General features: G+C 43.4%; 2 protein-coding genes across 3 annotated transcripts in view; one reads left to right on the top strand and one right to left on the bottom strand.

Moving 5' to 3' along the window:
- LOC115078384 overlaps window positions 1-14,432 on the bottom strand; it is a 187,186-nt gene that overhangs the window by 98,302 nt on the left and 74,452 nt on the right. Inside the window, exons 38-39 of the mRNA XM_029581292.1 lie at window positions 12,116-12,251; window positions 11,467-11,713 (exon numbers count right to left, since the gene is read on the bottom strand). Coding sequence (XP_029437152.1) covers window positions 11,467-11,713; window positions 12,116-12,251 — 383 coding nt within the window. The remainder of the gene's footprint in view (window positions 1-11,466; window positions 11,714-12,115; window positions 12,252-14,432) is intronic.
- Window positions 1-14,432, top strand: part of LOC115077989 (alpha-2-macroglobulin-like protein 1) — a 55,082-nt gene that overhangs the window by 35,011 nt on the left and 5,639 nt on the right. For both annotated transcript variants that reach the window (XM_029580504.1, XM_029580503.1), the window contains exons 19-26: window positions 4,489-4,714; window positions 5,393-5,519; window positions 10,231-10,352; window positions 10,627-10,681; window positions 11,107-11,190; window positions 11,601-11,777; window positions 11,917-11,998; window positions 12,070-12,226. In XM_029580504.1, coding sequence (XP_029436364.1) covers window positions 4,489-4,714; window positions 5,393-5,519; window positions 10,231-10,352; window positions 10,627-10,681; window positions 11,107-11,190; window positions 11,601-11,777; window positions 11,917-11,998; window positions 12,070-12,226 — 1,030 coding nt within the window. The remainder of the gene's footprint in view (window positions 1-4,488; window positions 4,715-5,392; window positions 5,520-10,230; window positions 10,353-10,626; window positions 10,682-11,106; window positions 11,191-11,600; window positions 11,778-11,916; window positions 11,999-12,069; window positions 12,227-14,432) is intronic.

Genomic DNA, 14,432 nt, shown 5'->3' with positions numbered 1-14,432 from the left:
ATGTTTCAGGGGTTATGTTTCCAAAATGTAGCTATGGTGAAGTGAGCCTCCCAAAAGGAATGGATGACCATGAATGACCAACTACCCTTCCCAGCTGCCTAACAACCTTGTCAGGGTTGCAGCATACATTGGAAACCCCAGAATATTGGCTATCTCCTGGGTTACTTGCTCCCAAAATTGGTGAATCCCAGGACAGTGTCACCACATATGGATGCAGGTTCCCACTTCTCCACATGCCCTCCAGCATTGAGAGTCTGAATTAGGCAAGAAGTTAGCATAAAAGGTTGGTGTGTGATATATTCTGTTCAACCGGCTTCACCCACAGCAAACCAAGATGAGCCACTATCCATATTCGATGTCAGGTTTTAGCATCTAGAGTGGTGTTCAGGTCCATATTTCCATTTATTGATTAACGATAGTGGGGTATCAGAGCCAAATTTACCAATTAGGAGACCCCAATAAATAGCCGTGATACTCTTGGGTCACTTAAGTAATTTTCCTTGCCATTCAGAGCTCGAAGGGGGGCAGATAGATCTAGAATGTGGGATAAAGCACCACGTAGCTGCAAGTACTTCACACAGGTTTGTGTGCAGGTAGCTCAAATTCCTGAGTGAGAGAAGCAAAGATCTGGAATATCCCATCCTCCCAAAAGCTGAGCCACCCAAACCAAGCCTTCCTGAAATGCCCCAGAAAAAATGTGACCTGAAAGTGAGGAATTCTTTTAAATCAGAGATGAGTATAGGACTGCACCCCCCAGTAATCCTGCCCCTGGTTCTACACACAGAGCGTGTGGGCCAGGATGGGACGGTCTCGGATGCTCGTCTATGTATTGGTGAGGTGGGGGAAATGAATGGTAGCATAGCTACGTCAGTAACATCAGTCTGCAGGTGTTTCAAAGGCAACCAAGGTGTCTCGAAATGACCACAACAGGGTTTTAAATAGAGCAAACATTCTGCCTAATAGTAAATCTTAAAGTTAGGTGGAGCCACGCCACTCTGTATTTTGGGGATCCAAAACTGACTAAGTCAGATACTTGCTGGCTTATGTTGCCATGTATATTTAGGTATTATACTGTTTAGTGAGTCAAACACTCAGTTGGGTATATTGCAAGGCACGTGTTAGAATAGGTAGGAAGAATCTTCCTTTTTAGCAGGTTTGCACGATCCCCACCCCAGATACCGGCAGGTCCATCCATGCCTTTAAGTTCTGCTTGACCTTACCAATAAGGCTCTCAAAGTTTTTAGGAAACAAATCTTTAAGGTCTCGTGATAGGTCCTTAGATACTGCAAACCTTCTTGCACCATCTTGAAAGTGGTGATGCCACCAGGGATTATGACTCTGGTACCAATGGGGAAAATCTGAGATTTATCATAGTTGATTTTATAACCTGAAGGGTCCCGTATTGAGACAGCTGGACATTCATGGATTAGTGAGATAAATCAGGAGATTGTCAGCAGAAAGACAGAGTTTATGCTCACATCCCTCTAGGGGAAAATCTGCAATTTGTGCAGATTGTCTGACCACTTCAGTCAGTGGCTCTATGTCCATATTGAACAGCAAAGGAGACAATGGGCCCGCCTGGTGCGTGCCATGAGCCTGGTGCGTGCCATGAGCTACTTGAAAAAAGGGAGAGAGAACTCCATTGATCAGGAGCCACACCAGGGTTTAGTATTCATAGCCTCAGGCAACCCTGTACTATACAGTACTGCAAACAGAAAGGACCAGGATGTATGGTCAAAGGCTTTTCCTGAATCTAAAAAGATATTAAGGCCGGCATGTCCTCTGTGTTTGGCCAGATGTAACGTTTCAAACAGTCTTCTAGTGTTAGATATGGAGACCCTCTCCCTCAGGAAACCCATTTGGTCTCTGTGAATCAGCTGGGAAAGGAAAACCTCAAGTCTGAGCTGCAATTCCTTGGCTGAGAAATTTAAGTCTGCATTCAATAAAGAGAGAGAGTGGTGCGAACTGCACTCAGATGAGTTCTTCCCCTGTGTCTCCCAGAGAGGCTCCCACCAACTCGGCTGAATTAAGGGAGCATTCCTGGTGCATGCAGTTAAAAAGAAAGTCATTTGATGGGCCCCAGGGAGAGAGAACACCACTTTCTGCAATATTTATCTGAGCTGTATTCTAATCCTGCATTGGCTAAAGAGAAAGATAGCTGTACATTCCTTATTCAGCTGAACTTCCCATCTTTTTCTGCCCCACAACAAGAAATGTTGTCCTCTCCCTTCTCTCTGCTTGAAATTCAAAACGTTATTTATGCCTTACCTGGGGGAAAGTGCCTGGGACCAGATGGTTACCATCCCATTAACAATTTTTTTGTTTAATTACAGTCATACATCCAGTTTTTAAACAAATCTCTTTCCCAGACTCTACTCCAGCTTTCTGTGCTGCAGTCATGCTGACACCTGATTATAATCAGCACTGCAGCACCCTGTGATTTATTTACATTTATAACTGGAGAAGCAGCAAGACAGAGCAAACTTTGTCAACAGTGAAATAGGTCCTCCAGACAGAAAGCAAAAAGGGGAGCATTATAAAGGAGAGAATGTAATCTGGAACTTTTTATCCTACCGTGTGTCTCCACTTTTAATAAGTGTTTGGGTGTCCTACCCACAACAGAATTTCAGGACATGTCATGGGGGGTGAGGTTTTTTTCAGGTCCATGCATTTTTGTGGAGCAGAAGTACCTCACTCAAGACCAACAGAAAAATTGTTTTCTGAGTCATCTCCTTTTCTTTGTGTCCTTAGTACTCAGGGCGCTTGGACTCTTGACTACAGAAGATTTAATCCTGGCACAAAAGGGCTTTAAAATGTGTTTTCCCCTGTAACTCTATGTTTTAGTTGATTTTTATATTATGTGTTTTTAATATCTAAACTGCACTGGGTATAATTCTTTATAGAAGTTTGCAGAATATAAAATTTTAATAAGTAAATAAATGACTTTTCACCATCTTGGGAGGAGACAGTATCTGCTGCGAACTCTCTCAGGAACTGATACATTGAGGTTGATATTCAGGAGCGTACATGTATGTAATTTTGTAATTGTGTACTCAAAAGCTGAGCTACAAATATTCCCCCTTGCCCCCAGGGATGGTAACTTTTAAGCAGGCTCATGATCACCCATGTGCACGCCTTCATAGGCCTGCACCCAGAGCGACGTCCATTTTATAACACCCACGAGCATATGCATGCATGTTAGAAAGTAGCCTGGATGCACATACGTCTGCGTGCAATTTTAAATGGATGCACAGTGGGGACATTTTACAAGGAACATACAATGACGCCAGTTCAAGGACAGGACTTGGAAGCCCCCCTAGTTTAATAGCCTCCCCGCTGACTTGCCTAAAATGTTTTGTTCCAAACCTTAGCCGCGATCCATAACAGAAGTAAAAGTATGCAGCAGGAGATCCCAGCATATACGGTGCAAGGAAGTAGTGCCCATGCCCCACCTATGTGTGCGTCCAGCAAGAGATACGCACGTCCTCGGGCGGCTTTCAGAATCCGCTCGGCGTGCAGCAGACCAACTCGTGTGCATATCACCTGGTTCTGGCATGCGCAGAGCTTTGAAAATTCACCTTATAATGCATAAATTGTGTGCTGAATATGCAGGAAAATGTTGCATATAACTTTCTACTCGCCGCGTCCCTGAATATTGACCTCATAGCTTTCTTGGTCTTTTTCTCTTTCCTCAGCATTGTTTCTCTTTTCATTTTTTTCATTTTGTGGATTATATCCCTAATCGGATTGCTCCTAGGTAGAGGCTCCAAGCGAGGGATAGTGTAGGACAGGAGTGGCCCACTCTGGCCCTCAAGAGCCACAAACAGGTCTGGTTTTCAGGATGTCAGGTACAAACTTGTGAGCCCTCTGGGGATAGGGAAATACCTCCAGTACCTGAATGTAATCCACTTTGAACACTGAAAAAAATGCAAAAAGCCAAATATAAATCTAAATAAATAAAAATAAATACAAGCTATGCACAATGAATATGCAGGAGCTAGATTTGCATATGATGGAAGAAGTGCATGCAGATCTCTCTCCTGCATATTCATTGTGCATAGCCTGAAGATCTTGCCTGTTTGTGGTGCTCTAGGACTGCAGTTCGATTAAAATACAAACTGTGACTTTTTAAAGTGTATTTACTATTTGTTGATTAACTTAGGACAGCCTTTCTTAGCTTTTATGTTTGAACCATGTTTTCCTCTTTACTGGGCAAAATTTTGACCCTTTTGTGGGTATTTTCCTTTCCAACTCTTCCAGGAAGAGTGAAAGCAAGGAATAGGGACCTGGTGCTCCCTAAATATCTCCACGTGGCCCAGAGGAGGAGCTGCACTTTCCTGAGGCGGGGCTGATGGGTCAAGTGGTCAGGGTGGGGCTCGATTTGGCTCTGGCCCGGGAATTACCCCTTCCAGTGTTTCAGCTTGTCACATCTTTATAAATATTGAGGGCTTTACAATCGGTTTTCCTCTTTCTCTTTCTTTTGCTCAGTGACTCTGGGACAGCCGACGTCCCACTCACCGTCCCTGACACCATCACGGAGTGGAAGGCCTCCATGTTCTGCACGGCAGATATCGGCTTTGGCCTGTCACCCACAGCGACACTAAGAGCCTTTCAACCCTTCTTTATAGACCTGAAACTGCCATACTCTGTGATCAGAGAGGAGACCGCCTCCATCAAGGGCAACGTGTTCAACTACCTGCCCAACCCCATCAAGGTGAGGGACAGAATGTGACTACAGAGTCACCTGACCTATGGGACAGCAACCTCCATCTGACTGACCCAGTGCATCATGAAAAGGGACAGGACATGACCCTAGGATCATGTGACCTATGATACACTGTGAAAATACCTTCAGTACACTCTGTCATGACCCTCTTCTCTAAAAATTATTTTGTCTAATGATATATTGTAACCGAACCTTTGACGGCACCTGTTAGAATGTACTATAGTACGCATCCACCTACATTCATTTATGTGACTACATGTAAACCGTTGCAATGGTATATAACTTAGCGAAGGTATAGAAAAGACTTTAAATAAATAAATAAATTCTCCAACCTGAACCATTGCTTCAAGGTGAGGAACAGACTGTTACTGCATGGTCAGCTGAACTATGGTCCACTCATTCTCTCCTCTGCTGTTTGAATAAGGCTATGGATACATCTGTGGTTCTTCTCAACCAGTCATGTTTGAGTTGGAGACGTAAATGTCATGATCTCCTTGGGACAAGCTGAGATGTCTCCCAATGCGTACCAGTTATGGTATAAGAGTTTTCTTGGACACAGTGCTCCTCCCATGAAGAGCTCCCACCACTCAAACACAGACTTGCACAGCGTGAGAGCTTGATGCCCTTCTTTTGTGGATAGCACTAACTGTGTCCTTCCTTGCACAGGTCCAAGTGACATTAATGGAGTCCCAGGAATTCAGGGTGGAGCCCTGCGCTGACTGCCAGTACACCAGCTGCCTGGGTGCCAATGAGGGAAAGACCTTCACTTGGCTGGTGACAGCCCTCAAACTGGGTAAGAGGGCTCATGAATGCCAGGTCTCACCTAAACTGTGCCTTCCCTCCATTCCTCCCTGGTTGTCTCTCTCTCTTCTTGTTCTCTTTCCTTCTTTAATTATTAATTGTAAATGTTCTGCCTTTCAAAACGTCAAGGTGGATAACAAAAGAATTTAAAGAATGCAACATAAAACACAACAATTACAATAAATTATGCAAAATCTATGAAAACAAACACCAACTGTCACAAAAACATGAATTTACAATTAAACACCCTTACAGCAACATTCAATATTTTTTATACATTTTAAGGCATCAAACCTGGAACTTCACCAATATAATTTTTCTGGTGAAACCCTCCACCCCATGTCATCATATGCCAGTCTTTTTGACTTTGTGTAAATCAAAACTCAAAATCAATTTGAAAAATGATTCCCACAATGTCAGTCCAAGCCCAATACTTAACTTCTTCAAAAGACAACGTCCTTAAGCTTAACTTCTTCTCGACTCGGTGTCTTTGTGAGAGTAGACAACGTTCCTTCCACCACAAGTCCTGACATCGATGTTTTGAGTATTTTCCTCATCAGATGATGTTGGGGGGAGAGGCTGGAGCAGAAAATAAATGCACAATTTTACTACTGCAAGTAATCAAGCAAAATCAGTGCATGCACATTTACATATTGCATTTGGATTCTTATGCTCTATAGGAAAAAGAAGCACATGGAATTTTAGTAAATAATAATTATTATAATAAAATGATTTTTTAGCATTGAAAATTAAGAAAATAATTTCTTTGTAAATTATTACAGAAAACCACTAACACTGCCCTAAATCTAACTTCAGCGCACTTGCAGCAAATTAGAAAAATTGACAGAGAATGACGACAGAAAAAGACCCAATGCTCCATCCACTCTGCCCAGCAAGCAGGGTAGTAACTGCTGCTCGGTGAAGGTTACCCCCATACCTTCTGCTAAGGCAGAAACTGCTCCTCTGAAAAGTTACCACAGTTAACAGAATTACCCCTTTTCATCCTTTAGCCATTTGGCATCCTCTGTATTTATCCCACATCTTTTGAATTCTCATTTTAATCTCACATGATGATTAAATCCTTTACACAAACCTCTCTACGTCCATATAGGTGATGAAAGAATTGCAAATATTTGGGAGATCCATGATCTGTGTGGATAAAGAAAATTCTCCTCTATTCTGAATAAACTCACAGTAAATCTTTTGAAACTTCATTCCAACTTAGACTAATACTAATAGTGTGCAGCATTCATATAGCTTGAAATAAAACAAAACTCAGAAAGTATCTAAAAAATCACCTTCTGTTTCAGAACTGTTTGATAAATATTTTTTTCTACATAATGACTGCAAGAAAATTTCCAGCTACCTGAAACTGGTTTTCCTTTGTTGTAATCAGAGCAGCAAGCTTGAAGCTCCAATTAAAGCCTCATCTCCTAAAGATATCCCTCTATCACACCCTTTGCTTAAAAACAAATACATCATTACTTTTTATTTTTAATTAAAAACACTTATGAATATTAAATCCCTTGTCTCTCATTGGTAGCAGGCAGCATTATAACCCATCCATTACCTGATGCAAAAGCCTAGAATTAATCAGTTCAAATAGAAATAGTCTTGTCAAGGAAAGTTAATTATAATAAATTCTAGTGTCCCTCCTTTCTGGTAATGTCCACTTGGTGGCAGTGTAATCTAGAAAATAATACAACACTGGGTTCTAGACAAAAGCGCCCCCATGCTGACATCACAAGAACATGTTAATAACCCTTCATTTCATATTCCTAGGAACATTTGCTGTTCTACTCTGGCGTTTCTGATTTCAAAAAGGGAATTGATCAGGAGCTATCTCCTTTTCCATGCCTGGCTAGGGAAATTATATTGCAAAGAACTTTTTAATAATTCACTAGTTTACATTAAATCACTGGGATCTTCAATTACCCCAACAATCAGAGGCTTCTTTACAAAAAACAACTCTTTCAGAAGAAAAAGGGTTCGCACTCACAAAGCGGGGAGTAGCTGGCTTGTTACGGCGGTTACTACCCCAAACCAAATGTGCCTGATACTTCACTTTCCATGCATTTCCAGCATGGCTCTCTGCTTCAACAGCAGGGGAAAAAAAAACCTGATGCTTCACACATATCCTGCATAGCTTCAACGACAGGGGTGAAGAAAAAAAGGATTCGCAATCACAAAGCGAGGAGTAGCTGGCTTGTTATGGCGGTTACTACCCCAAACCAAATGTGCCTGATACTTCACTTTCAATGCATATCCAGCATAGTTCTCTGCTTCAACGGCAGGGGAGAAGAAAAAAACTGATACTTCACACATCCAGCAGAGCTCTCTGCTTCAACAGCAGGGGAGAAGAAAAAAGGGTTCGCACTCACAAAGCGGGGAGTAGCTGGCTTGTTACGGCGGTTACTACCCCAAACCAAATAAGCCTGATACTTCACTTTCAATGCATATACAGCATAGTTCTCTGCTTCAAGGGCAGGGGAGAAAAAAACTGATACATCACGCATATCCAGCATAGCTCTCTGCTTTAACGGCAGGGGAGAAGATAAACTGATACTTCACGCATATCCAACATAGCTCCCTGCTTCAACGGCAGGGGAGAAGAAAAACTGATACTTCACGCATATCCAGCATAACTCTCTGCTTCAACGGCAGGGGAGAAGAAAATCAACCAATAAGGGCTGAATAACATAGCCTGGGTAAAACAAATAAGCATGGGTGTAGCTTGCTTATTGCGGCGGTTACTACCCCTAACTAATCAAGCTTGATATTTCACTTGGATGCAGCTCCATCACTGCTCTCTACATTAATGGTGGGGGTGGAAGGGAAATAGAACCAAAGAGCTAAGAGAAACAGATAAGTATGAGAGAAAAAAATGTGTGAGGCTTGCTGGGCAGACTGGATGGGCCATTCGGTCTTCTTCTGCCGTCATTTCTATGTTTCTATGTTTCTATAAGTTGCCTGTATTTCAAATAGTGATTCTCTATCCCCCAAGGTAAAGGTAAAATGTTAAAATGTGAGGATTTCATATGTAGCACCTTCAAAGAAAGACCCAGGAGTGGTGCTTCATTCTGCGAGTGCAAAGGAAACGTGTATGGGATCACTGCCTTTCAATGCCTTCTTAAATTCAGCTCTGAAAGTCTAGAAAAAGCCCCGGGGTAATCCAGAACTACACCCAAACTATGCCCTTCTGATTTCCAAATTAAAGAGGACCCTGCCATTTTGATCTTATGATTCAATGGTTCTTTTTTTCTTGGATTGGAACTAGGTTTATTCTGTTTCACCCAAGTATGAATTCTCCCCCAATCTTGCTACAAAAGGAAAATAAATTGCGTATCTTTGGCACATAATCTGTAAGAACTGCTATGAGTTCATCTTGGGGAAAAAATAAATATGGAAAAGAATGTGTAAAGCAAAGGCCCCTGTGAAACCCCAAACAGTAAAGAATGAAGGGCAGGACACATCCTGGAGCCTTCCAGTAGGAGAGAGGGGGCCGGGAGAGCTGAGACTTCAGCCTCATGCATGTCCAGCTTATGCTATAAAACATTAGCAACAGAGACTGCAATGGGCTCTGAACTGCATCTCTTCCAAAAGCCCAACTGATACAGATCAAGTAGATCCTGCTCATTCTGAAAGGATGCATGCTGGTTATCTTCACTTCTTCTCATGTTTTGAGGCTAGATGCAGCATGGATCTATAATTCATCATAAAGTTTATATCCAAAGGGTGTTTCTTTCCCAGGATGCACATCGGTGCCACTACAGGACCACAGAGCAGCCATTAATTATCCTGCCCAACTGATGCATTTATTAAATGTGAGGGACAGGGGTCCAGCTACCTAAAAGTGGACCCGACTATCTAAGTTCAACCAGTGGGATCCTCTATCATATGAACATCATCCCAGAATCGAGTTAATGTGATTCGCCACCAGCACCAACAACCTTTTCACACTCCACTGAAGAACGTTTTCGGAGACAAATGAGAGAGATTTGAGCCTTCCAATAGGACAGGTTGTGAAGTGCGGGGCTCCAGGAGCTGTCTCGCTGCTGGGGAAAGCTGGCGCCTGATCCAACGGTGACCATCAGGAGCTTTCCCTTCTCATATTTCCTTCACTGGTATGAGTGGCTCTCGTACATCATCACCTCTTAGATAATTCTTTGTAGTGGCCCAATAAAACAGAGAATTAGAGGGCAGGAAAGGACTGACCACTCAGCCAGTCTCTGCCCACCTTCATTCCTACAGAAGCCTCAGGTGACCTCTGGCTTTCTCCTCATTTCTTTGCCACCAGAGATCCTCCAGGCTTTCTTGAATTCTGTTACTGTTTTGGGCATCCCTTCCATGCACCCACTGCCCTTCCTGGGAGCTCTTACTCTGGAACATCCTTTCCCTGGAAACTGGATCCCTCCTTGTGAATTATTAACTGTCTGTGTGCTGGCTCCCCTTTCCCTCCTCTCTTAGGGCTTTTCTTGTACGCCCTGGACCATTTTGGTAGCTCTTCTTCTCTATACCAGCTCCGCCCCATCTCTATGAATCTGGAAGTACGGCTTCCTGCCAGGTGAAGGCTGACCAGCAACCAATACAGGGGCAATCTCACCTCTCTATATGTGGCTCACTGGACACAATCGCCCTCTTCCCTGACCCTCATGTGAATGGAGTTGGTAACTTTCTGCTTTGCCTCTCACTCCTACTCCCAGGTGAGGTGAACCTGACCGTCAGTGCTGAAGCTCTGCAGACCACAGAGCTGTGTGGTAATGAGGTGATGGTGGTGCCTGCACAGGGCCGCATCGACACGCTGGTCAAGCCACTGCTCGTTCAGGTGGGTGCCCATCCCTCTCTCGCTCCCTCCCTGCAGGGTATGGATGCATTGCATGCTGCCATTCATAGGGGAGATAGTTTTGTCTTCTCCTCGAACCCCATCAATGAAAATTCAAAGGAGAAATAAAGAGAGACTGTACAGCTAGTGCTGGGGGTTATGGGATTGCATTCTCTGCTCGTTGCTTTCTGGACATGTTTAGCAAATGATGTTTGTCTTTTTTTATTTGTTTATTTTTAAATCTGGTTGGACAACTTGGGTTTCCTTGCCCCTGCAGCCAGGGGGGTTACTGGAGGAGAAAACACAAAGCTTTCTGCTCTGCGGAGGAGGAGGTGCGTAGATCTGTGCAGTCTTTGCAGTGTATAAAGGTGAGGTTTTGCCAATGTTGACAATGGTGACCCTTCTAGGCCACATTTCAAACCACTGGACGCTAGACAGAGGATGTGGCCAGTGTCAGCCAGGCACCCTTTTCAACTATAGTTCAGAAGGAGCCCCATGTCCCTTCTCAGCTGCAGTTCAGACCTCCAGCCACTAAAGGCAGTGTGTGATTGTAGGAACCATGAGATCCTTCTCCACCACAGGTCAGACTAGTTCTGGTCATGGCATTAACATTGTTTAGTTGGGCAGTGAAAACCTTGAATCCCCATAGACTCATTGTGTGATAAGACTGCCTGCTCTGTTTATGAATGAATAGCTCTGACTGAACATATGAGGTCTCAATTTTTAAATATCTTTCTTTGCTTTCTTTTCTTTAAAGACAAGCCAGTGGTGGAAACGATCTCTTTAAAGATCCCTGACCATATTCTAGAAGGCTCTGCATGGGCTTATGTGACTGTCGTGGGTGAGCAATGCAAACAGGAATATAACCTTCTCTTTCTCCTCTGTGCTCCGTCACTTCCTGGAGTGGTTTCCTTCAAATTCCCACCCCCCTCACACGCACACACTCACACACTCCCATGTCCTTTAGCTTCCTGCCAGGACACTTTCTGGGAAGGTCTCCTTCTTCCCTCATCATGAGCCCCCACTAATGGCAAGACATGGGATGACATCTTCCAGTGACCAGCAGAAGACAACCAGTCAGCCAGGCCTTCCCTACATGAGGTACTGGTTTGCTCACAGCTCTCATCCTTCCTTGCTACCCATGGACATCTGGCTTTCCTCAGGCTTTCTTGGCTCGGCTGCCCCATGGGAGGGAGGTTCTTCATGGTCTGCAGGTCCCAGGTTTCATCCTTTGTCACCCCTTTGGCACAGGTGACATCATGGGAACGACTCTGCAAAACATCGATCAACTCATTCAGTTGCCGAGCGGCTGTGGGGAGCAGAATATGGTGAAGTTGGCCCCCAATATTTATGTTCTGGAATTTCTAAACAAGACGGGACAGGTGACAGAGGAGATCAAGAGCAAGACCGTAAAATTCCTGGAGACCGGTAAGCGAAGCCCTTCTTGGAAATGTCCTGATATCCCTTCCCTCTCTGAGCTGGGAGGCCCTTAGACAGGATCCCGGCATGGGGTGAAGAGGCAGTACACATGCCCCAGTTTGAGTACCCCATTTCCATATCTCTCCAGGTTATCAGCGGCAGCTGAATTATAAACATGATGATGGATCCTATAGCGCCTTTGGAAAAAGTGACCCGGAGGGGAATACCTGGTGAGTCTTAATTCCCTGCCTCTGTCAATCTCTGGAGGCTGCTGCCTTCTGACTCCCTTCTTCCCCGGCAGGCTGACTGCTTTTGTGATGAAAACGATGAGTCGAGGGCCACCTTACATCTTTGTACCAGATGAGATAATCCAGCAGGGTGTGAACTGGCTGAAGAGTCACCAGATGCCAAATGGCTGCTTCCAAAGTGTGGGGAAACTCTTCCACACCGCCATGAAGGTAACGCTGCTGCCACTGTCTGCGTCTGCCAGGTTGGCATAAGAACATAAGAAATTGCCATGCTGGGTCACACCAAGGGTCCATCAAGCCCAGCATCCTGTTTCCAACAGAGGCCAAACCAGGCCACAAGAACTTGGCAATTACCCAAACACTAAGAAGATCCCATGCTACTGCTGCAATTAATAGCAGTGGCTATTCCCTAAGTCAACTTGATTAATAGTGGTTAATGGATTTCTCCTCCAAGAACTTATCCAAACCTTTTTTGAACCCAGCTACACTAACTGCACTAACCACATCCTCTGGCAACAAATTCCAGAGCTTTATTGTGCGTTGAGTGAAAAAGACTTTTCTCCGATTAGTCTTAAATGTGCTACTTGCTAACTTCATGGAATGCCCCCTAGTCCTTCTATTATTCAAAAGTGTAGATAACTGATTCACATCTACTCATTCAAGACCTCTCATGATCTTAAAGACCTCTATCATAGCCCCCCTCACCCGTCTCTTCTCTATGCTGAACAGCCCTAACCTCTTCAGCCTTTCCTCATAGGGGAGCTGTTCCATCACTTTTATCATATTGGTGCCCTTCTCTGTACCTTCTCCATAGCAACTATATCTTTTTTGAAATGCGGCAACCAGAATTGTACACAGTATTCAAGGTGCGGTCTCACCATGGAGCGATACAGAGGCATTATGACATTTTCCGTTTTATTAACCATTCCTTTCCTAATAATTCCTAACATTCTGTTTGCTTTTTTGACTGCCGCAGCACACTGAGCCGACGATTTTAAAGTATTATCCACTATGACGCCTAGATCTTTTTCCTGGGTGGTAGCTCCTTATATGGAACTTAACATCGTGTAATTACAGCAAGAGGTTTTTTCCCTATATGCAACACCTTGCACTTGTCCACATTAAATTTCATCTGCCATTTGGATGCCCAATCTTCCAGTCTTGCAAGGTCCTCCTGTAATGTATCACAGTCTGCTTGTGATTTAACTACTCTGAATAATTTTGTATCATCCGCAAATTTGATAACCTCACTCGTCATATTCCTTTCCAGATCATTTATAAATATATTGAAAAGCACCGGTCCAAGTACAGATCCTTGAGGCACTCCACTGTTTACCCTTTTCCACTGAGAAAATTGTCCATTTAATCCTACTCTCTGTTTCCTGTCTTTTAACCAGTTTGAAATCCATGAAAGGACATCGCCTCCTATCCCATGACTTTTTAATTTTCTTAGAAGCCTCTCATGAGGGACTTTGTCAAATGCCTTCTGAAAATCCAAATACACTAATTCTACTGGTTCACCTTTATCCACATGTTTATTAACTCCTTCAAAAAAATGAAGCAGATTTGTTAGGCAAGAATTCCCTTGGGTAAATCCATGTTGACTGTGTTCCATTAAACCAGGTCTTTCTATACACTCTACGATTTTGATCTTGAGAATAGTTTCCACTATTTTTCCCGGCACTGAAGTCAGGGTCACTGGCCTATAGTTACCTGAATCGCCCCTGGAGCCTTTTTTAAATATTGGGGTTATATTGGCTACCCTCCAGTCTTCAGGTACAATGGATGATTTTAATGATAGGTTACAAGTTTTAACTAACAGATCAGAAATTTCATTTTTTAGTTCCTTCAGTACCCTAGGATGCATACCATCCCATCCAGGTGATTTGTTACTCTTTAGTTTGTCAATCTGGCCTACTACATCTTCCAGGTTCACGGTGATTTCATTCAGTTCGTCTGAATCATCACCCCTGAAAACCATCTCTGGAACTCAATCTCCCCAACATCCTCATTAGTAAACACGGAAGCAAATAATTCATTTAGTCTTTCTGCAATGGCCTTGTCTTCCCTAAGAACCCCTTTAACCCCTCTGTCATCTAATGGTCCAATCGACTCACTCTCAGGTTTCTTGCTTCGGATATATTTTAGAAAGTTTTTATTATGAGTTTTTGCCTCAACGGTCAACTACATTTCAAATTCTCTCTTCGCCTGTCTTATCAATGTTTTACACTTAACTTGAAAATGCTTATGTTTTATCCTATTTTCTTCAGATGGATCCTTCTTCCAATTTTTGAAGGATATTTCTTTTGGCTAAAATAGCCTCTTTCACTTCACCTTTTAACCACGACGGTAATCGTTTTGCCTTCCTTCCACCTTTCTTAATGCATGGAATACATCTGGACTGCACCTCTAGGAT

This window comes from Rhinatrema bivittatum, chromosome 16 (assembly GCF_901001135.1).
Source record: "Rhinatrema bivittatum chromosome 16, aRhiBiv1.1, whole genome shotgun sequence".
Lineage (NCBI taxonomy): Eukaryota > Metazoa > Chordata > Amphibia > Gymnophiona > Rhinatrematidae > Rhinatrema > Rhinatrema bivittatum.
The sequence above is the reverse complement of the archived record's forward strand: the minus strand, read 5'-3'. Positions and strand labels throughout refer to the sequence as shown.